The sequence below is a fragment of the Penicillium arizonense genome (assembly GCF_001773325.1).
Source record: "Penicillium arizonense strain CBS 141311 chromosome Unknown PENARI_contig004, whole genome shotgun sequence".
NCBI lineage: Eukaryota > Fungi > Ascomycota > Eurotiomycetes > Eurotiales > Aspergillaceae > Penicillium > Penicillium arizonense.
In genome coordinates this window covers 1,327,043-1,348,854 of record NW_019173281.1, presented here as the reverse complement: position 1 = coordinate 1,348,854, position 21,812 = coordinate 1,327,043, and the positions used below count along the sequence as shown (strand labels likewise).

The following is a 21,812-nucleotide window of genomic DNA, read 5'->3' as shown; positions in this document are numbered from 1 at the left end:
TCTTGCGAACGACGCTGAATATATCTACAAAAGCACAATTCAAATATAAAAGAATAGAATAACTAAAGTCATATAAGAAATCTCCAAAAAGCACAAGCCTAGGAATCGCAGGTCGCGTTGTCCACAATGGCTCGATACTCGCGTTGCCTCACACACTGATCCAAGAAGACCTGATATTTAGCCCGAAGTAGAGCCTTTTCATGCTTGTCCTCAGTAGGATAAAACGCCTTACCGGGCTGGCTCATTTCATCAATCACATCCCACAAATCGACTGTCTTGCCATCGGCAACCATGGTGGCTGCTTTGACACCCAGCATTGCAGCACCATGACAAACAGCCGCATGGATGTATCTTGGAACCACGACAGGCATGTTACAAGCTGAGGCAATCAGATTGACCAAAATATCATTCTGGCATTGTGATCCCGACATGAAAATGTGACTGATATGGTGGCCCGAGTCATTCATCGTGTCGACGATCTGTTTTGTTTGCAATGCGATGAACTCCAAAGTGCCATAATAATGGATGACGAGGCTATCGATAGAGATATCACTTGATAGGCCGACCAAAGATCCTCTCATTTTCGAGTCTGCTAGTGGTGACCGGTTTCCGAACAAGTCTCCGTAGAAGAAGAAGTGCCGTGCTAGATCGGCCACACAATGCACGCCTTTGTCGACTGCTAGCTGGTTGAGACGGGTATTGAGAAACTCGAATATGTTTACCCCGGTACTCTTAGCACTGGCCAGTGCCTGCTTAGATGCCGGGTGCGTATCAAGAACATGCTTGAGCAACTGACCAGTGGCAGACTGGCCTCCTTCAGCCATCCAACAATCCGGGAAGATCGTGTCTCTGTACGGGCCCCAGACACCAGGGACAAAGACAGGCTCTGGCGACATAGCGATATGGCACGACGATGTCCCAGCGACCACAGCCAAACGGGAGAATGCTTCAACCCTCCCACTCAACGCCGAGTCCGGGTTTACGTTTCGTGTTGGTTGCTGTTTCATTTCAACTTTAGCACCAACTGTGCCAATCCATCCAGCGTATGCGTCGATAACACCGCTTCCGATCGCAATACCCGGGAGAAGACCCAGTTCACTAGCAGCTTTCTCGCATAGGGTGCCGGCAAGGTCACCTGCATTCAAATGCCGACCAGTCTGGTAATGATGTATCAGTTTGTCTGCACAAACATCGAGAAACTCAACTCTGAGTACTGCGAATAAGCATACTCACCTCACCGTTAACACCTCCAATACGATCAAACCCATTATCAGCAAGCTCGCCTAGCCCAATCTCCTGCAGAAAGTCCTCCTGCCAGCCCTTCTCACTTCCTTCAACGCCCTTAGGTAGATATCCCTGTTTGCAAACCATACTAGAGAAGCCACGTGCCTCTCCACCCGTCGCGATATGCGTGAGGGCATCGACAAGGTCATAGAATTTCGATTTCGCAAAGGTCTCCTCAGGCATATGGTTTTTCAACCAGAGTATCTTGGGAATCTCCATCTCAAGAGACATCTTTCCGCCGACGTAGCGCAGAACTTTGTGACCAGTTGCATTGATGGTATCCGTCTCCTTCGATGCACGGTGGTCCAGCCAGAGGATGACATTCCGTTCAGTGTTGAAGTCGGGAGCAGTGATAGAGATGGGGTCGTCGGTTTCGGTTGAGAAAAGGCATAGTGAGCATGTTGCGTCGAATCCGATACCGTGGACTTGCGACGCTGGTGTCTGGTGTTCGTCGAGGGCTCGGCGGACTACGAGACAGATGCATCGCCAGATATCCGAGGTTGATTGCTCCTATATTTACTTCATGTGTTAGCGCCAAATTCGGAAGCGAAGGGAGAAGAATGTTCCTGTTTTTGGAGTTGGCGCATACATAATAGTCCTGCTCTGGCTGCCAAAGACCGATATTTTCGGAGGCAACGCTGACAATCTCGCCAGTATGGTCAATCACACAGGCTCGCGCGCTGCCCGTTCCCACATCAATTCCAATGTAGTAGCCGGTCTTGACTCGCATCGTGACAAAGCGGTCCTGGGGTTAGTTGGGTAGTACAGAAAAAATTGACAACAAGACTAAGGGGGTATGGACAGTACCTGGAACCTTCTCGAGCTATATATGGGACCAGCTTATGCCCTAAATGGGGTAATTTCACCGAAAAACATAAATGAAAATCGCAAATCAGCCTGTAAGCAAAGCACTGTGAAGGATGGGTGAACTATGTATACTCTGCGGGCGTTTCGCCGGTTCCCCCGGGGATCCACAGGTGGACGGCTTGCGGGTGGATCTAGAACGAATGCAAGCATACTCAAGGGTTTTCTTTGTTAGGAAAGACGCAAATTGGATTTGTGTTGCATTGTAGGCGAAATGAATCAAATATAGAGGTGCACTAGGGGTATAATCTGAAGTTTCTCCCTGAATAGGGCTACTGTATTCTGTGATCACAGTTCAAATTTGCGAAGACTTTTATTTGTGGCAATAATCACAATCCAATACTATAGTCCTGTAATAACCAGTGGTTTATCCAATATTCTTTTCTATCGCAAATGTACACATCACTCTTCAACACCTGCGATGAGGGTTTTGATGCCAGCCCCGGCCTTCACTTTTTCGAAAGCCCGCTCGGCATCCTCAAACTTGAATATATCAGTGATCAAATCGTGAACATTGACCTTCTGAGAGGCAATGAGTTCAATCGCAAGCTTGTAGTCACCGCTGGAGTACCGGAAACTCCCCTTAACGTTCAACTCCTTCGTACACGCAGCCGTAATAGGGAAGTTGACCTCGTCGCGCCCCATACCACCCTGGACGTACGTACCACCAGCGCGAAGAACATGAATACCAGTATTGATCGAGGCCTCCGCTCCAGAAGCATCAATCACGATATCAGCACCATTACCAAGACCGCTTTCGAAAACCAAACGCGCGGCATTTTCCACTGCTGAAACGGTACCCGGTAGGAAAGTCGACGTTGCGCCATACTGTTTCGCAAATTCCAGCCTCTTGGGCTGAATATCTACAGCAACGACCTTCCCCGCCCCGAACGCCTTAGCTGCAGCACAACACAACAGTCCAACGGGCCCCGCACCGAAAACGACAGTCGATGCACCTGGGGCCACCTCTGCCCGTCGCACAAGATGCACTGCAACACTGAGCGGCTCCACAAGTGCGCCTTGCTCCAGAGTCATGCCTTCTGGCAGCTTATAGCAGAGATCTTCTGGGAGACGATAGTATTTCGCCAGGGTGCCATCGTACGGTGGGGTGGCCGCGAATGCCATGTCAGGGCACAGATTGTATGTTCCGACTTTGCATGCATCGCAGCGACGGCATGGCTCGCCGGGCTCCATTGTGACGCGATCGCCGACTTTTAGGGTTGTGACTTTGTTACCGATTTTTTCGACGATTCCTGAGGATTCGTGGCCTAGGACCATTGGTTGCTCGACTTTGAAGGGGCCGATCTGGCCGGCGTGCCAGTAATGTACCTACAAAAATACATTCTCAGCTTAGATATTGCTAGATTGAATCGATAATTTTGGACTGTCACTCACATCGCTTCCACAGATCCCGGTGAACTTCACCCTCACCAGGACATCATGGGGGTCCTGTAGCAGGGGAGTAGGCCGGTTCTCAAATTTCAGAGTTTGAACTTTTTCAAGAACAAATGACAAGTTCTGCTCTTTGTTGTTAGATGAAGCTTATAGATCAAGACTGTGAGCACGGACCTCCGTAGAATGCATCTTGCTTTCTGTCAAATTGATATCACTCGAACTGAATGGCATATACAAACTTCTTTCAACAATTTTTCGGAAACCCGTACTTAAATAGTTTTCAGATCTATAGTCACCGACACAAAATCACCCTCATCGTGGTCTAACGGAGGTTACGGCGTCTTAGCCGTTCACGTCTCCACCAGGCGGCTCATCCCTTAACGGCGAGTATTGGCAACTCCACACCCCGGTCCGTTTTATGGCTATTTACCTCCGTGCGCCGAGCGCGGGGCATTCGGCGAGCTGCAAAAGGCTGTCGGCCCGAATATCTCTTGAGCATGTCTCGGAGAAGGGGATCCGAGGCATTACGTCGACAAGAACTGAGCCATTTTTGATCTAGAAAGAAGCCTCACATTCTCCACTGGAAAGTAGCTAGTATCTAACAACGCACTATGTAACCTCCTTAATCAACAGGAGTGTCCCTCGTGGAAACCTTCTTGGTCCACTGCCAATCGTCAAACCCTTTTTCCCGAATTCTCTTGCTGGCAGTATACACATTCCAAGAATCGGCATTGTCGAAGAAAACATCCATTTGCTCTAGACTCCGACCAGCTGTCTCGGGATAAAGTAGGATAAGGAACGGAATGACAAATACATTCAGTCCGGCAAGGAGTAGAAGCGTACCATATCCAATGGCCTGGAAGAGGAAAGGAGTGATCATTGTCACGACGCCATTTCCGATCGACCATCCTACAACGGACCACGCACCTCCCTTGGCACGGACAGTCAATGGGAAGATCTAGATTATTATCAGTATGATATACATTTGTGAAAGGATGAAGAAATTTACCTCTGTTGGATAGAGCCAAGGTGTTGTCAGCCAAGTAGCACCAAATGTAGCCGTATAGAAAAAGGTCATGGCCGCGACGCCGGCTCCATATTTCCTCTGGTTTGGTCCGGCCTCTTGCGCATACATATCCAGGATACCAGCCACAAGAAGGGCAAGACACATGACGACAGCGCCCCAGAGCATTGTTTCTGCGAGATTCAGCTATCGCTTTTGAAGAAAAGGTGTTTGGAGGTACTCACGTCTGCGACCATACCGATCTAAAGTGATAACTGCGAAGAAGACAGAAAACATATAGCTGATATTGTTAAAGCCAGCTAGGAGCTTGGACAAGTTCTCGTTGAAACCCGCTGTGGAAAATAAGTCGACGGCGTAAACAGTGACCACACCGATGCCGACAAGCTCTTGCATGATCTGCAACCACACGGCGAGGAATACTCGCCATCGCAGCTTGCGTGTATATTCGTCTTTTGGGAAAATCATTGCAAGATATTGGTTTGCTGATGATACTTTCAGCTCGTACTGCACTGTCTCGATGATCTGCCGTGCCTCGGGTTCGATGTCCCCGGGTCGTGTGGCTTGCAGGATATCCCGTGCTTCTTCATATCGACCCATCTTCATCAACCAGCGAGGGGACTCGGGGAAGAAGTTAATTCCAATTCCGATGAAGAAGATGAAGACTAATTGAAGGGCGAGGGGTGTACGCCAAGCCATGGACTGGTTGGGATTCAACGATGCGAAGTATTCGATCCAGTAGGCCATCGCCAGGCCTCCAATATTCTAAGCCGGGAGAGTCAGTCTGGTTCTTTGGCAAGTTGTTATCCGAAGGAAACATACCATCACAAATTCAAGGGCCAAAAATGCTCCTCGAGCCGAGTGACTACTGACTTCTGCTGACCAGACCGGAATTACACAATCAATGGCCCCAACACCAATGCCAGCTAGGCAGAGTCAGTTTATCGCCGTAGTTTCATATGCAACGAGAGACTCACCAAGAACACGGCCAAAGCACATCCACGTAATATTATAAGCCGAAGTTTGAAGCGCAGCGCCCAAAACAACCCACAAACAACCAAAGACAATGGCCTTCACACGTCCACATCGGTCTGCCAATGCACCAGCCATGAGCGCACCGATCATCGTGCCGCCATAGTATACAGCAACTATACCACCCTCCGCTGCTGTGTTTCTAGAACTTCCTAGGGACACAATGAGAAACTATTTCGAATGTCAACATCATTGGAAACATACCTTCAAGGGGATAGATTCCCATAAGCTTCTGATAATCATGATTCAGATTGACCATGGACATAACACCTTGATCATACCCGTAGAAGCAAATCGCAATACCTTAATATTGAGTTAGTGAAGAGTTGAAATAGCAGGTGTTCACGAGTCACATACCGGCAAAGAAGTTGATGGCCTTGTACATCGCCGATGGATTCTTGAATCTTACCATCCTGGACTGGCTATATCCACCAGGAATCCAGTGCTCAAATCGCCATGGCTCGGGGTGATTTATGTGCGAGTATTCGGCGTCCAGGAGGACATCTTTACAAATGTCACCCTTTTCGGACTTATCCGGCAAGGTCGTTTGAGGTTCATTTGAGATCTCCTCGACATGATCTGATAATACCTCTGCCATATTTGATACTATGTTGGTGTCGCAATGGGGGCAATTTTGTGTTAATAGCAAAATGCAAAAAAAGTATAGCGGTCCCCGATGACCCGTGCCTGATTTAAAAAATGTGGCTTTCGGGTAAAACCTGCCTGTCTCCATGTTTTCCCCAGTTCCACTTTGGTCCACAATGACCGGAGGTGAAGTGTATAGACGCGCGGAAATTTCGCCGTTTTCCCCGTTCTCCTCAACCCCAGCGTGGCCTCGACCCACCTTATCAAACCCGCCGCGGGTTAGCACGCGTCGTTAGGTCAGTCCTCCCCTCTAGCTCGGGCAAATGCTGTTCAGCCATTTTTCCTTGGGGTTGATGATATCATGCTTTATAGTGGATCATTTCATTACATTCGTCGATTGTGTTTGTTATACTTCAAGCATAAGTCTCCTCCTATCCTGTTCTGGCTAACAAACTGAGAAGCAATTCGTCATCTGTCCATTTATCAAGAGCCTTGCTCTTCCATATCTCCCACTCTTCGTCTTCAAAGTTGAAAGCCCGTCAAAGTCTTGCAAACAAAGGTAGAAGTGTTTCCATATCTAGAAAGGAGCTCTCAACCCCAAGAGCAAAGAAGAATCTCTGAATCTTTCTGCCTTTAACCACATAGTCTGCGAGATCATCACGACCTCTCTCACGGAAAATAGCAGCCTCGGCCTTGGAGACTGTTTGGGTCCATTCCCAATCTATAATTCCCACGACGTTGAAAGAGTCATCGACCAGAATATGGTCGCCTTTGTCATCTGGGTGCTTGAGGAAGAATTGATCGCCTGGTGACACGTCTGCTAAGAGAGAGCCGATAATGTCCTGGCGAAATCGGTGGACAAGGTAGGTCTCCACCGGGTAGCAGGGGTCAATCTCACCGCTGGCTATCATTGCGAGGTAAGCCTCCAGTATATCTTGTAACCATTCTAGCACAGAAGAGAATGGGCCGAGCCGACCCTTGCCCGCTCGGAAGGTCGATTGATATGTAAGGCCTTGAATGTCTATCGTATCTCCTACCAAGATAGGGGATCCTATCGCTTTAAAGGGATGCCTTTCAATCTCGAGAAAAATGTCAACCAATTGCTGCATGACCTTATCTTTTTGCTGGAGGGTCGCCGCTTGCCAATCTATGGATTTTCCATCCAGCTTTTCCATCAGGATATAGCCAACTCCCAGTGGATTCTCTGGATCGGATTCGCACGCCCAATCGTAAATCTTAGGCGATGGTATACGAGTATACCGCTGGAGATAGGTCATAGCGGCAGCTTCGCTTCGAAGAATCCAATCACGGACTCCCGGGGCGGCGATGAAGTCCTAGTGAGACGGAAGCGTGCGAGCCATTTGACACCATCTCGAACACTAGCTCAGCGTGGCAGTTCTGGTTGCCCATCATAGTAGACAGCCCCTTCTGGGATAGATCTACAGTGCATGGGATACCATTTCTGAGCATCGATGCACGGGCACATAGTTCTGAGCTGTCTATTCGACGGCGTAGCTCGTCTATGTGGCGAGCTTCTGTGGTTGCGTATTGAGCAGAGTAGGATTCCCAGTCTTCCTTGAACGCTTGTAAGCAATGCTACTCTGACTGGTCCATTAGCCTAAATGTCACAAACCTCTGGTTTTGGGCATTTGTGCCATTGCTCTTGGCGATGCGTGCGACACAGGTGTTTGTCGCACAGCAAGCAGTCTCCTGTTCTCTGGGCGGCTGGTTTCTCACAACTCTCCCATTCGCAGGTCCAATGATGCATGATGTATGTGGTCTGATATACTTACCGTGAGTCCGATGTGGAAAAGAAAGAATGATGATGGCTGTGCTGAAGGTATGTTTTGTTCGATGTCTGGCGGGGAAGAACGGTGAGTCCGAGCGTTTGACATGCACGTTGTATACCCCAGCCTCCATTTTCAGGACGAGACAATATTCAAGATATTACTATTTACTATTAACCGCGGGCCATATTGCTTAATTACAAGTCCTTCGGCGTGTTTGTGATATTATAAGAGGCCCATCTCGTCATCTGCAGATACACATTAGTCCCTAGATACTGGCAGGGGTAATATAGCAAACAACGGAGGTCTAAGTATTTGAAGAGTACATAAATTTTAAATATGATTGACTCTAAGACGTGCAATTCGAAAGTCGAAACTTGAAATGATTAGTGGCACCAGGCACAAGGTACAAGGTACCAGAACTTGATTTTACCTGGAACAACACTGGAAAAGGAGTCGATCCTATGCTCAAATGGTCTGAGACCAATAAAGTGATACAAATAAGTAGTCCGACTCCACTGTCGTACTGTAGTCTCCAGGCAGCAAAATTCAACTAGCTCAGCCCTATGGCCGTGTGGGGACATTCAGCCCTACAGTTGTACAGTTTGGCATGTTTTGCTGTTTCCCCCTTAATCTTTAGCTTCTAACTTTCTCTTAACTTCACAGTAGCCACTTTACCAATATAAGGCGCGGTTTCCCCGGTTGGTATCTACTCTTTCCGCCTAAAGAGGACTCGAACTATGACCCTCCTCGATCACGCCTGACGCGAGAATGACCATATGCCGCCCCTGCCAGCTCCATAATTGGTCAAAGCTAATAACTTGAGCAATTGGCACTAAGAATCACGACATCGGCAGTATTCACGGATTCAGCCCTACCCGTGTTTCGCATGGAGTCCATACACCTTTTATCCGTCTGCTGTCTCCTCATTTTCTTCCTCTTGCTTCAAATTCTCTTCTCTATCGCTTTATGGAGGGCTAGTCTGCACGAAGAAACATTCTACGAACACCCAAGACAGCTGCGCCGCCATGCCGGAACCTATCTCGACACGCGTCGGCCACGCTTTAGCCACAGTCTTGCGTATTGACTTGGGTCCAACAGAACCACCAATGGGAGATGACATCGGTCCTTTCAGCTATGTTGAGTATGAGCCTACTGCTGGGGACTGGATTCAATCTCATACACCGACCACCCCTCAAGTCCGTCGCTATTTGGTCAACATGTTTCCGTTTCTCCAGTGGATCATGTCTTACAATACGCAATGGTTGATTGGGGATCTCGTCGCAGGTAAGCTGACCTTATGAGAAGGGTCACACAGAGACTCACACCGGACTGTCACAGGCATCACTGTCGGCGCGGTGGTCATCCCCCAGAGTATGGCATATGCCGAACTAGCAAATCTGCCCCCAGAGTATGGTTTGTACTCTTCATTCATGGGGGTCTTGATTTATTGGTTCTTTGCGACCTCAAAGGATATTACCATTGGGGTAAGATTATTCCCCTGCTCTTCATTGTCTCTTTCGTGGCCCACGGTCTGACATTACCAGCCCGTGGCCGTGATGTCCACACTAGTCGGCTCGATCCTCATCAGAGTCCAAGCGGTTCACCCAGAAATCTCTGGCCCAACTATCGCTTGTTCTTTGGCAATTATCTGCGGTGCAATCGTGGCGTTCCTCGGATTTCTGCGTCTTGGCTTCATTGTCGATTTCATTCCACTCCCTGCCATCACGGCGTTTATGACGGGATCGGCCATCAATGTCTGCGCTGGCCAGGTCAAGACTGTTCTTGGGGAAAATGCACACTTTTCCACTCGTGGAGCAACGTTCAAGGTTATTGTTGATACCCTGAAACATCTTCCATCTACTCAGATGGACGCCGCAATGGGCCTGACAGCTTTGGCCATGCTCTATGCCATCCGGTCTGCTTGCAACTATGGATCAAGGAAGAAGCCTCACAAGGCCAAAGTCTTCTTCTTTCTATCCACCTTGCGCACTGCCTTTGTCGTTCTCTTCTACACCATGATCAGCGCTGCAGTTAATATCCACCGACGCGACCACCCTGCCTTTAAGTTACTGGGAAACGTCCCTCGGGGGTTCAAAGTTGCGGGTGTCCCTAAGATAGATATCCCAATCATCAAGGCATTCATGGGTGAGCTCCCTGCTGCCGTTATCGTCCTCTTGATTGAGCACATTGCTATTTCAAAATCATTCGGTCGTGTCAACAACTACACCATTGACCCTTCACAAGAATTCATTGCAATCGGCATCTCGAACCTGCTCGGGCCTTTCTTAGGAGCATACCCAGCTACAGGCTCATTCTCACGAACTGCTATCAAAGCCAAATGCGGCGTGCGCACTCCTCTTGCCGGCGTCATTACCGCTATCGTTGTCCTTCTTGCAATCTATGCCCTGCCAGCGTTGTTCTTCTACATTCCTAAGTCCTCCTTGTCGGCTGTCATTATCCATGCGGTAGGCGACCTCATCACACCACCAAGTGTCACTTACCAGTTCTGGCGTGTTTCTCCAATTGACACCCTCATTTTCTTAATGGGTGTTATCGTGATCATATTCTCAACCATCGAGACCGGGATCTATTGCACGATCTGTGTATCGCTAGCAGTCCTTCTCTTCCGAACTGCTAAAGCTCGAGGCCACTTCCTCGGCTACGTCCAAATTCATTCGGTCGTTGGCGATCATCTCCTTGATGGGACCCAGGGAAACATAAACGCTGACTTTGACGCTGACAACGGTCGACGAGTCTGGCTCCCGACCTCGCGTCATGATGGTACAAACCCATATGTCAAGGTCCACCAGCCTGCCCCTGGAATATTTGTATACAGAGTCTCAGATGGGTTCAACTACCCAAACGCAAATCACTATACCGACCATCTCGTCAAGCATATCTTCAAGATGACACGCCGCACAGACCCAGAAGCATGGGAGAAACCAGGAGACAGACCATGGAATGATCCAGGACCGACACGCGCCGAGCGAAGGCTGCTCAGGGCACAGGAACCCCCAACCACGCCCCTCCCAACTCTCCGAGCAGTTATCCTCGACTTCTCCGCCGTGAACAACGTGGACGTAACATCCTGTCAAACCCTCATTGATATCCGCAACCAACTCAACCGCTGGGCCTCTCCAAACCGAGTGCAATGGCATTTCGCCCATGTCAACAACAAGTGGACAAGGCGCGCTCTCGCGGCGGCAGGGTTTGGTATCTCCAGTTCAGCAAACGATGGGACCTACAAGACGAAGGCTATCTTCGACGTCGCAGAGATCGTGGGCGATGGCACTCTCCCCTTATCATCAGCCCAATCCCAAATCTTCGGTTCAAAGGAAGAGTGGACCAAGGACCCGGAGATCGGGATCAAGGTACAAGAGAACAGTGCCAATACATCGATCATAGGCGCTACAGATGATGATACCCATGTTATCCAAACAGGCACTGAAACCGTGCAGGCACCTCGCCGACGCGGAAAATCAAGTTCTAGCCCCGGTATAACCGTCGTCGATAGCATAACTCGGCCACACTTCCATATTGATTTGACCAGTGCTCTGCGGAGTGCCATGTCGACTTCATAGATTAGACGACCATTCCACTTCCTACTTTGTACTTGCTCTTCCTTTGCTAATCACTCCAAGACATGATTTTGGCATGGTTCTTGTCTGACCCCCGGGATCCTCTTAGTTAGTTCCGCTAGTTCAATCCAGTGTCCCCACTATAGCTTCTTCGGCTAGCTTCCTTTCTTCACTCACCGCTGTCCGGATCCCTCGGTAGTGAACTGGCGGTGTCAGATCTCTATTTTGTGAAGTCTGGTCTTTCATGTACTGTATTCGGCTTGTGGATGATGATCTCGGGTCTGATACTGTAACCTGAGCTGTAGGATCAAAAACCCTCGTTTATAGTTGTAATGTTTGGTATGAATACTATAGAAAATTTTGAAGAGGAGCTATAGATATACTATAGCCCTGGATTGTGTATGCATAATCTGATCACTGAAGAGTCGGAAGATGTTGCCCACTGGGGCAGGTGAGGTGAGGTCACTGGTTTTCGTGGGTCTCCGCCTCAGGCCAACAATCGCGAAACGCGAAAGCACTCTTCAGCTCAATCTGTGATGTTACAGTACCATCTCCATCTCTGTAATTCCATCAAGCAAATGTATGCCATCTCGCAAACCTCTTCGATGCAATGCTACAGTTCCGCTTACAGATAAGAGGCGGCAACGACGTCACACGCGACATCCGCTGCGCCCAGCTTGAAACATTAAGCTTGGGTATATAGCCGCAACGCTCTTCTCCTGGAGTCAAAGGTATACTGACAGAGATAAAAGATTCGTTGAAGCAATGTGGGCTAATCTAGTCCTTTGATTCCTAGGCACGGCAGTAACTACGATACTACAGTACCTGTCCACGCTCGAGACAGCACATCTACAACCACGCCCAATTCAATTCCTCTACGCGTCAATCCTGCCTCTTGTGCCCTTGTTTCCAAGCTTCGGGCACGCAGACTTTCTCTGCCGGGTGGGATACTCATTCCACGCACGTCCAGTTGACGACTTTACGGCCGTACCCATACCCATACCCGAGCTCTAGAATGAGTCTCACATTGGAGATAGGATATGTCGATGCCCAAGCAGGTATATCGACATGGTTATATGCTGCCATACACATCTGAGCTCATATGGACTTCGGCGTAAAAGACCAACTGGAAGCTCAGTTGTGGCGGCATAAAATCGTGAAAGATAAGCACTGATCGAGGCAGGGATGTTTCAACTGATTCTCGCGGCCTGCGCGGAACACCTCTCACAATGCACCATTGCACCGCCGAGTTTCAGACTGCACTTATCAAGGCACTGCTTGCAGTCGGTGCGCAGGTCGACGTCACCGGCGCCACGGTGATCGGGAGGCGCCGCGGGATGTCGCCGCGGGATATCGCCGTGCATATTAGGATAGGACCGTACCCTGCATTGAGATGGTCAAGAACCGTCCTGGAGCTTCTCTGCGTCGCCAGCCATGAATCATAAAGAATAGAGTGATCTCGATCACTTTGAGTACTGCAGACCGAATTGGGCGGATATACTCGTACCGCGGCAGTGATATCCGGAGCTCCATACGTCCGCCGTGGCAGTAGCCGGCGCGGATTTACGCGCAGGGGGCCCATCTGGGAATGCCGCTGTGGCCGAGAGAGCGTGACAATGGATCAGGGAGCATGGGCATACACAGTAACAACATGTCTCAATTGAGCACAGTGGATATCTACTGTAATAATAAGATCTCAAGATCTATGGATACAAGACTGCAATACTCTGATGCCATGATTACCGGTAGAGGGGAGGCTGGTATCATAATTATACGGACTATGCCAACTGGCCTTTCCGGGCATGACCTCACTTTGGCAGGTCAATGATGAGTTGATGAGTCGGGTTACAATACCGTATTTATTGTATTACCCGGTTACACCCGAGCCCAGAGCCCCCTGGCACCCTTGATGTTATACAGCCGTCCATTCGGTCCAGGTACTGTGCATTACCTATAGAGCTATCTGCCTACATATACACCTCCCTGTCAATTGCTCACTGACACCATGTTGCAGGCAGTGTCAAGCAAGGGCAACGCGCGTAACGGTGCACCCTGAAATCTAGCTTGTGTGGGTCTGCCAAGCTAGCTGCGATCAGCCGAAATACCACCAAATCGAAATTAACCCGAAAGAATGCAAAGAGCCTCTAGTTTGCCCGTTTAGGGGTTGATTTTGTTGTACTAAATTTTTGGCCGAGTGAAGGTCTGGCTATATAAGGTCTCCCCGGGCCCCATTGGCATAGGCCGGCTTGATGGTGCTAATTTCCTGAATTACCACGCAGTGTTTCACTCCTGTAACCCTTCGTTTCTGGGGACCCGAGGAAAGACCAGTTTTTTTTCCGTGATAGTCGGGTTCTGGCGGGTCGGGAATTCACACTAAGTGGACCGGCGAACGCGGACACAACAACCCGGTTTTTTTCCCTTGTTCACTAGTTCTTTTTTCTTCCCTGGATGCGTTCGCATTGATATCCCCTGCCCCCTGTCAGAATTGCAGATTGCATGGGTAGGTATGAGGCTGTTTGATAGCGCTCCTGGGCTTCAAAAAGAATTACGTTTTCCCAATTTGACCACTCGGTGAGGTGGATTCCGAGAAAGAAGGGATATCCACAGAGCCCACATTTCTCTCCTTTCAGCCGACCAAAGTGGTTGCCCAGTGACTCGAGTGGTGGACCTGGAATCCGAGTCGGGCCGAATTGGGCGACGCCGGGAAGCAATCCAGAAACATAGGGGACCGGTACACATTATGATTGGTTCGCAGAAGCTCAGAGGTGGGTTGATCCACAAGATTGGAACATGCTTAATATCCACCTCCGATCCACTGCAAGGGCGAAATTAATGTATTTTATTTTATTATTTTATTTCTTTTCTTTTATTCTGCGTATTCCCTCCCTTCCTTCCCTTGTAAGGGATACAGTATAGGGATACTGTACGTCTATACTGTATACAGTATAGAATACTATGAGCCATCACACTGTCCCTTCTGCAGGGGGATACTGTATCCCATTATGATCCATCCTCTGCTTTTGTCTTTGTGGACTCCGACTGAACCCGACTAACCCGACAATACACGTAAGAATGGTAAAACGAAACCAAAACATCCCCCCCAGCATTCCTCGCAGCATGATTTGCGAATGAAATACTCCGGAGTCCACGCACAGAGTAGGGCTTTTTCCCAACAGAGCGCACTAGGACAGAACAGGAGGCGGACGGGCGAAAATTTGGCCGTAGAGTATTTATGTCCTGGGGCGGCCTTCTCCCGTAGTTTCCCAGCTTTTTCCTCCCTGAAAAGTCCATCTCTCCTCTCTCTTTCTCCTTCTTTCTTCCATCCCCCTATAATCTATATCCATCACAATGGCCACCTCTCGTGTCTTCGCCTCCCGTATGGCCTCCATGGCCGCCCAGACCTCCAAGGTCGCCCGCCCTGCTGCCCGCTTCCAGCTCAACGCTGCCACCAAGCGTACCTTCACCTCCCAGAAGGCCCCCGTCGCCACCTTCGGTGCCCCCAAGCGCATCCAGTCGCCCACCCTCCTCCAGGCCAAGGCCTTCCAGACTGCCGCCCGCCGCCAGTACTCCTCCGAGGTCGCCACCGCCATGGTTGAGGTCTCCAAGAACATTGGTATGGGTTCCGCCGCCATCGGTCTCGGTGGTGCCGGTATCGGTATCGGTCTCGTTTTCGCCGCTCTCCTCATGAGTGTCTCCCGCAACCCTGCCCTCCGTGGCCAGCTCTTCTCCTACGCCATTCTGGGCTTTGCCTTCGTCGAGGCCATGGGTCTGTTCGACCTGATGGTTGCTATGATGTGCAAGTACGTCTAAATTATCACAACTCGGGCACTGCAATTCTTGGATAAAACCCTGTTTTTTCATTTTTCCGGAGATGCGGGTTTGACGAGGATCTTTTCCGCCGGGGAGGGTATTTGGTCGTGATGTATTACCATGTACTACTTTCAGCGTCATCTACAACACTTTTCTTTCTGTACATATAGAGTCTATATGGCCCATCGACCATCCCAACTATCAAAGAGCCAAACCAAAAACTCTGTGTGTTGAGTCTGACGGCCGTATAATCTTCCCTCTCCCTTAGTCCGAACCCCAGGTTTACGGCAATTGTAGCTCCCCAAACAGCTTCCCTGTAGAACAACCCGGAAGCTCTGACTAGCTGTATCTCAAAACAAACAGCTCTGGCTCTATTTTGGTTGATTCACTCCATTATGGTGGATGTTGCTACGGGTCCCTGTGCAGACTGTGACCCGCTCTGCAAACCCCAATTACGCCACAACAATCATCCATTGATCACTAAAACGTAGTGCTAGCGGAATCTCCGTGTCTGACAATGGTATTGAGCTATTTATCCGGCAATTCCTGGCCCTGGGAAGCCTCATTCGAGCTGAAGACCCTCGGCGCAAAATCCTGCTAGTTCCCGGGCCTCGGGAACGGCAGCCCCGTAGTCAGCTGACTCAGCCTCTGACATCAGATTGGCATTTCTGCATGCAGGTGCAGGCTTGGGAGAAAGTGAAGCAGGTCATATTGATTTAGATCTAGAGCCTACATATTGTCTTTCCACAAGTTATTGCAATTATAAGTGCTTGGTGAGGACGTAGGTGCGGCAAACTTCCCCGGTTTATATCGGAATCGAAGACGAACGCGCCTAGTCCACTTATGGCTTAGTGACCATGTCAGATGTATATCTTTCATGTTATAACTTAGAGCCTCTTACAGGATTCATGTTTTGTTGGTTCGATTATAAGGAATGTTATTCTGGTGTATTAGTATGCTTTCAAGAAATCATTTTGCGAATAAAGGTGTGCTTCATGCAAGATATATATTTCGTCCTTGTTCGTATTGCTACCCGGCCCAGATATATACTATACTATGGCAACATCCCGATGAATTTGATGACACTGAATATATACTTCAGCCCAAACACAGCTAACGACTATAAAACTGATATAAATTATAGATGTGACACCTTTTGAATTCGCTCTCGTAGGCGCGCGCTGATCAAAGAACGGGACACGCGACCCATCGCGTCAACATTCCAACCTCAATGCAAGGAAAAAAGCTTAAGTGCAAGCATGATTGAACTCGAAATCAAATATTTGATCATAACATTAAACCTTGACGGGAAAAGGGGCTCGTAAGATGTCGCGACAAAAGCAAAGAAAACGAAACAATCTACTCCGAACATGCCATGATCGCTCGAACGCCGGGGAATATGTATCACAAGACTCGAAAGGAAACCCAAAGCGAATAAGCACTTAACCACGATAAACTGAAACAGGAAGACCCATCGGCCTCTAGAAGATTTCCAGATCCTCAAACTCAACAACCAACCCATCCCCCGAACTAGCCGGCAGTGAACTATCAAGAGTCATGCCGTGCATAGCATCCCACATAGTCTCACCACGCGAAAAACATGTCGGCCGACTGGCATAAACGCCAACATGCACAAACTTATCCTCAACCCCATAAAAGAACCAGGTCACCTCCCGCAGCTTCTTCCACGTACTCCCCACCGCCCCAGGCGACAGAGCATACGGCAAAGCCGACGGAACCTGGTACCAAATCCACAATGCATATCCTACACGCTCAAGCTTGATGCGCAATGAGTGAACGCCCATCCCAGTCCCCATCCCAGTCCCCGCAGACCCCAGCGGTGAAAGACACCAATCCGCCCCATCAGCAGTCGCACTGACAGACGAAGCATTAACACTCCCCGACGAAAACTCCATGCCAGCCTTGACCCATTTGCACGGGAAGCGCGGGCTAGAACCCGCGGATCCCGCCCCGGCCCCGGCTCCCGCTCGCCAGCCTGGCGCTGTTGCTGGTGCGTGCGCTGCGTCTACCTCCGAGAAGAGTGCGGATTGCGCTTGTGGGGCAGCACCGGCGAAGATGACAAGCCCGCCTTGGTCGCATTCCAGTTCCCAGTCTGCGCTAACGGTTACTTCGGCTACGACGAAGGGGTGGCGGAGGCTTGTGAAGACGATTGGGGCGGTGGATGTGTCGCCATTTGGTGGTTTGCGCCACAGGTCTGTGTTTGGGCCTGCTGGTAATGTGAAGTATTCCATGCATTGGGGGAGTTCGAAGGTCGGGGGTAGGTTTAGGGCCGTGAATGAGGCGCTATCTGGGGGCATGGTGGTGTTTTGGGGGTGGTTTGGTACTTTTGGCTTCGGGTGAGGATGGATTGGAGAGAGGAAAAAGGAGAGAGAGGAATTATACAAAAAGAAAAGAAACACCGTAAGGGGAATTGGAGGTGACAATAATCGGTCACACCGAGGTGGTTCTCTCGAGAATTAAAAAGACCGGAATATGCATATGCAATATGCAATTAATAGCCGGTGCTTGTAGAAGGAAATGTTCACAGCATTTGCTTTTAAAGTTTAACTAAGTTCAGCCCTCAAGGAAATGCAAGACTGTCAATTGCTGGGATATGATGCAGTCGAGAATCGGGACATGCGGATACGCCGAATGCGGTTTGCACCAGGGAACCACCGGAAAAAGAAAAGCCAAAGGAAAACAAGATACTTTGGAAAACGATGAGATCCAGAGAGGAATCCACGAGAACTAGCTATTTATATGCAAATACTTCATCGGAACAAGCGTGGTTTCCCCTATCGATTTGTCCATTTCAGGGGACGATCGTTTGAGGTCTCCGCTGGGACAACTCCCATCCTCGAACCAGAGCCCTGGAAACCAGAACCGAGCTGTTGGGTTATTTGAGGCGCTAGGCTTGGGTTCTTTGTGGTTCCTTTGATGCCAGACGCGTGCTTTCGGCCTTGACCATGCGGTCCAATTCGCAAGTGGCGGGTCATCATGCATCTTAGGGGATCAATCACGTTGTGACCGAGGATCTGAGGGGCTGAAAGCATCCTGAATGCAAGAGAAACAAGGAAACGAGGGTGCCTACGTTGGCATTCATTAATACACCGAGAAAAACCGAGGCGGGTATCTCATACTCTCGGTACTCTGTGCAACAGCGATATACAATAATATTTCAGACTATGAGGATCTCTCGGAACAATGCATGCATGAATCTTTGGGTGGAACTCGATTCGGCTTGAGAGCTGACTATTTTCTGGGATATTCCCTGGTCGGCCATTTGACAGTCTACACTTCGAGTCGAGTCAACTCGACAAGCTATTCTTTTTTTTATTTTTTATTTTCTCTTTGCTGTTGAGTGGCGCTGCAAACTCGCCCCAGCCACAAGATGTGCGCTCCACTTGGGGTGTTCTGTACGAGGCTGAAGAGGGTAATCAGAACAACTCACTGTGTTTCATATCGAGAGATCTTTTTGATATCATCGGAGATACCGAAGTGGACCTAAATAAAGACAGATCTTCCCCCGCAATGGGTATAAGTGGAGGGTAATATTCAACAGGGGCAAAACGTGGTGTTGAAGCAGATCAGCTGATGTTATTTTTGGTTGCCAAGTGGTTAGCTCTTGATCGCCTCGTTTTCTTCCCTTTAAGATCGTGGAGCCTCTATGAGTTGGCTCAGCCAACTTGGGTTCTTTATCTGCCCAACATGTATATCCCATCACTTCATCCTACCGCTTCTTTGGATTCCAAATCACCGGGAATTCTCCCATTTCTTCCATTTCTTCCATTTCTCCCATTTTCCCATTCCCTATCTCATCTGTCGATCTCTTATACGAACCCACCGCCCTTAAATGGGGCCCAAACCCCGATGAGAGCCAGATTTAGCAAAACAAATTCTAGTGCCCTCAGGGACTCGTATTTTGACGCCCTTTGCCCTAACGCAGACCTCCCGAACCAATCAACTGCGTCCCCTCGCCTGTTGGCCTCGTATTTCAAGGGGCTTCAGCCTCAACCCAATCTGCAATAGTGTAGCATGTGCCCCTAAAGCCCCGACTTAAAAGCCCGCCAGTACTCGTAGAGTGAATTTGGCGAATTTCCCTGAGTTTTCAACCCTAAAAGCTATACAAATCTTGGTGAGAATGTCACCTCGACGTGGAGGTTATAGTAGCTATACGTCGGGCTATGACTCGAGCCCCTGGAGCGAGGAGACTCTGTTGAGTCTCGACTATTCCGTACGGGGCCTCTATATTGCCGGATTTGCCTTCGATATCCTTACTGCCATAGCCTTCATCGCGTTTCTCATTTGGTCATGCACAATTCGCAGTCGTGGTCTGCCACTGAAAGGGCTCATCTTCTCACTCTTTGCATATGTCTTGTATGTTGCAGGACTGCTCCCCCCAAATCACAGTCGGCTAATCACATCTCAGGTCTGAGTTGTGCACAATCATCTATGGAGCACTATACATCGCCGAAGCCTACGTCACAAAGTACTACCGCATCATCTTGATGCTTATGACTTTCTTCAATCTGCTCGCCACTGTACTTGTGATCTATGTTTTCTGGAGCCTCATCCACCGCTTGCTGGGACGTCTCACGGATTCCGGAAAGCCATATGCGGCAGTGACGATCATCCATTGGATTCTACTCGGCATCCTCTCGGCGGTTTCACTCGCTGACTGGGCCATGTATGTCGCTTGGGAAGTCAGAGAAGTGACAAGCGTCGTCAGTATGGAGCTCACATTGGCCTGGGTGGACCTCGATAGCGCCCTGACCATCATCGTCTGGCTACTATCAATGGAAATTATGGCTTGGACAATCTTCGTGACTGTCAAGGCTGGAACCCATCGTTTCCTGTCGAGGGTGAGTATTCACAACTTTCATACATGACATTGAACACATAACTAATCAGATATGCATAGACACCCGCTATCTCCCTCCTCGTCGGCTCCGTCTGCTTTTTTGCCGTGAACCTGATGTGGGCCATCCTCGCCATCCGCTACAACCTCGAGAACAATAAAGACTACCCCATCTACCTGGTGACTGCCAAGCCTGTCATTGCATTCGTGTTCCTGGTCGGTACCTTCATGGGGATTGTCCTTTGCTGCGCCAAATGGAGCTCCCTCGGTACTGGGCCGGATAAGTATGAGCATGCTGCTGTTACTGGCCAGTACGCGCCTCAGTATCCTCCTGGCCAGTACCCTGCGTACCCGCAGTATCCTCAGGGACAGCATCCTCCCGCTCAATATCCTCATGGTGCTTCTCCTTACCAGTATCCGGCGTATGGTCAAGTTCCTTCAGCCCCGGTTCCAGCTCCAGCTCAAGCTCAAACTCAAGCTCCAGCTCACTCGCCCCAGCCTCATTCGCCTCAGTAGGTATCTGGCTATGTTTGAATCTGATATGTGCCTGCTTTCGTTATACCCTGATTTGATACCCTTGTTTCTCATAAGTACTATGAAAGCCAAATTTGTCCCCTATACCCAACTTAATTGGTTTATGAACTTCGTTTCCTTAATAGCAATATGATTGTTCTCCAAATCAAATATTTCCGCCGAAATAACATTGCGAAATATACCAATATTGCATATAACATATAAAAAGCCACCAACATGGATCAACCCCATAAATCAAAACGTCTTGGCAGCGAAACCAGGCGGTGGCGCAAACCCGCGATAACATCACTTCACTCACCCAGAAAAAGCCAAACACGCCCATACATTCAACCACAGCCAAAATGGTCTGCTCAAAATGCCAAAAGAAGCTTCAGTCCACTGAACTTGCCACACCCGGTGTCAAGCGTAAGAATGATATGTACTACGGTTCCCCGAGTAGCTCGCTCGGCGGCGGAGACAAAGGCAAGGCTAAGCCGACATTAGGCGCGACGGGGATCGGGAAGGTATGTTACTTATCATTCTTACCTTTTCAAGGAGAATGGGGCTGTTTCTTTTTGAATGCTCTACCATGTTCTCGTGACAGGCAGATTGACTGACATTGCTTGCAGAGCAAACTCCTCAGCTCCAAAGCTAAGAATCCTTATGCGGCTTATGCTTCTTCTTGTGAGACTTGCAAGACCAAGACGGAGCAGGGGAAGAAGTTTTGTCAGCGGTGTGCCTATAAGAAGAATGGTATCTCTCTCTCTCTTCTGTCTTTTCCTTGTTACTTTCTTGGCTGCAGTTACTGACATCTATCTGGTAGCTTGTGCCATGTGCGGCAAGAGTCTGGCCGGAAAGTCGTCCAAGGACCAGCCTATCGTGCAGGGCCAGAAATTTAACTTGAAGTGATTCCCAGTGTTATCTATAGATCCGGGTGGTGTTCCTGTTTTATTTTACATGACGTGGCGTTTAGGCATTATTGATACCGAACCAAACCCCAATGGAACGAATTTGATTGACAGTGTAAGAAAAATCTAGTTATACATGGCATGCGCAATAAGTGTATATGCAGTGCGCCAATA

At 49.2% G+C, this 21,812-nt stretch overlaps 10 protein-coding genes across 10 annotated transcripts; 5 read left to right on the top strand and 5 right to left on the bottom strand.

Moving 5' to 3' along the window:
• Window positions 1-98: 98 nt before the first annotated feature.
• Window positions 99-2,014, bottom strand: PENARI_c004G09626 (FGGY-family carbohydrate kinase; the record flags this gene model as incomplete). Its single annotated transcript, XM_022629357.1, has 3 exons — window positions 99-1,157; window positions 1,234-1,794; window positions 1,874-2,014. The coding sequence occupies 3 exons, from the start codon at window positions 2,012-2,014 to the stop codon at window positions 99-101; spliced, it is 1,761 nt and encodes a 586-aa protein (XP_022490729.1).
• Window positions 2,015-2,550: 536 nt separating this feature from the next.
• Window positions 2,551-3,732, bottom strand: PENARI_c004G01213 (NAD(P)-dependent alcohol dehydrogenase; the record flags this gene model as incomplete). The annotated part of the gene is made up of 3 exons (XM_022628923.1): window positions 2,551-3,477; window positions 3,544-3,666; window positions 3,718-3,732. The coding sequence occupies 3 exons, from the start codon at window positions 3,730-3,732 to the stop codon at window positions 2,551-2,553; spliced, it is 1,065 nt and encodes a 354-aa protein (XP_022490986.1).
• Window positions 3,733-4,165: 433 nt separating this feature from the next.
• PENARI_c004G11804 (uncharacterized protein) lies at window positions 4,166-6,194 on the bottom strand (the record flags this gene model as incomplete). The annotated part of the gene is made up of 7 exons (XM_022629475.1): window positions 4,166-4,501; window positions 4,553-4,740; window positions 4,792-5,329; window positions 5,387-5,490; window positions 5,542-5,748; window positions 5,801-5,899; window positions 5,954-6,194. 7 exons carry the CDS (start codon window positions 6,192-6,194, stop codon window positions 4,166-4,168), a joined length of 1,713 nt encoding a protein of 570 aa, XP_022491277.1.
• Window positions 6,195-6,720: 526 nt separating this feature from the next.
• On the bottom strand, window positions 6,721-7,949 carry PENARI_c004G02648 (phosphotransferase family protein; the record flags this gene model as incomplete). The annotated part of the gene is made up of 3 exons (XM_022628995.1): window positions 6,721-7,515; window positions 7,550-7,756; window positions 7,815-7,949. 3 exons carry the CDS (start codon window positions 7,947-7,949, stop codon window positions 6,721-6,723), a joined length of 1,137 nt encoding a protein of 378 aa, XP_022490831.1.
• Window positions 7,950-8,996: 1,047 nt separating this feature from the next.
• PENARI_c004G10735 (SLC26/SulP family anion transporter) lies at window positions 8,997-11,552 on the top strand (the record flags this gene model as incomplete). Its single annotated transcript, XM_022629415.1, has 3 exons — window positions 8,997-9,255; window positions 9,310-9,455; window positions 9,516-11,552. The coding sequence occupies 3 exons, from the start codon at window positions 8,997-8,999 to the stop codon at window positions 11,550-11,552; spliced, it is 2,442 nt and encodes an 813-aa protein (XP_022491137.1).
• Window positions 11,553-12,778: 1,226 nt separating this feature from the next.
• Window positions 12,779-12,987, top strand: PENARI_c004G06884 (uncharacterized protein; the record flags this gene model as incomplete). The annotated part of the gene is made up of 2 exons (XM_022629211.1): window positions 12,779-12,865; window positions 12,919-12,987. 2 exons carry the CDS (start codon window positions 12,779-12,781, stop codon window positions 12,985-12,987), a joined length of 156 nt encoding a protein of 51 aa, XP_022490996.1.
• Window positions 12,988-14,897: 1,910 nt separating this feature from the next.
• Window positions 14,898-15,359, top strand: PENARI_c004G12469 (ATP synthase subunit C family protein; the record flags this gene model as incomplete). The annotated part of the gene is made up of 1 exon (XM_022629510.1): window positions 14,898-15,359. One exon carries the CDS (start codon window positions 14,898-14,900, stop codon window positions 15,357-15,359), a length of 462 nt encoding a protein of 153 aa, XP_022490763.1.
• Window positions 15,360-16,840: 1,481 nt separating this feature from the next.
• On the bottom strand, window positions 16,841-17,677 carry PENARI_c004G06828 (uncharacterized protein; the record flags this gene model as incomplete). The annotated part of the gene is made up of 1 exon (XM_022629207.1): window positions 16,841-17,677. One exon carries the CDS (start codon window positions 17,675-17,677, stop codon window positions 16,841-16,843), a length of 837 nt encoding a protein of 278 aa, XP_022491135.1.
• Window positions 17,678-19,500: 1,823 nt separating this feature from the next.
• Window positions 19,501-20,733, top strand: PENARI_c004G09327 (uncharacterized protein; the record flags this gene model as incomplete). The annotated part of the gene is made up of 3 exons (XM_022629339.1): window positions 19,501-19,736; window positions 19,789-20,221; window positions 20,281-20,733. The coding sequence occupies 3 exons, from the start codon at window positions 19,501-19,503 to the stop codon at window positions 20,731-20,733; spliced, it is 1,122 nt and encodes a 373-aa protein (XP_022490684.1).
• A 359-nt stretch (window positions 20,734-21,092) lies between these two features.
• PENARI_c004G02407 (cysteine-rich PDZ-binding protein) lies at window positions 21,093-21,639 on the top strand (the record flags this gene model as incomplete). Its single annotated transcript, XM_022628981.1, has 3 exons — window positions 21,093-21,254; window positions 21,360-21,483; window positions 21,554-21,639. The coding sequence occupies 3 exons, from the start codon at window positions 21,093-21,095 to the stop codon at window positions 21,637-21,639; spliced, it is 372 nt and encodes a 123-aa protein (XP_022491088.1).
• Window positions 21,640-21,812: the final 173 nt, after the last annotated feature.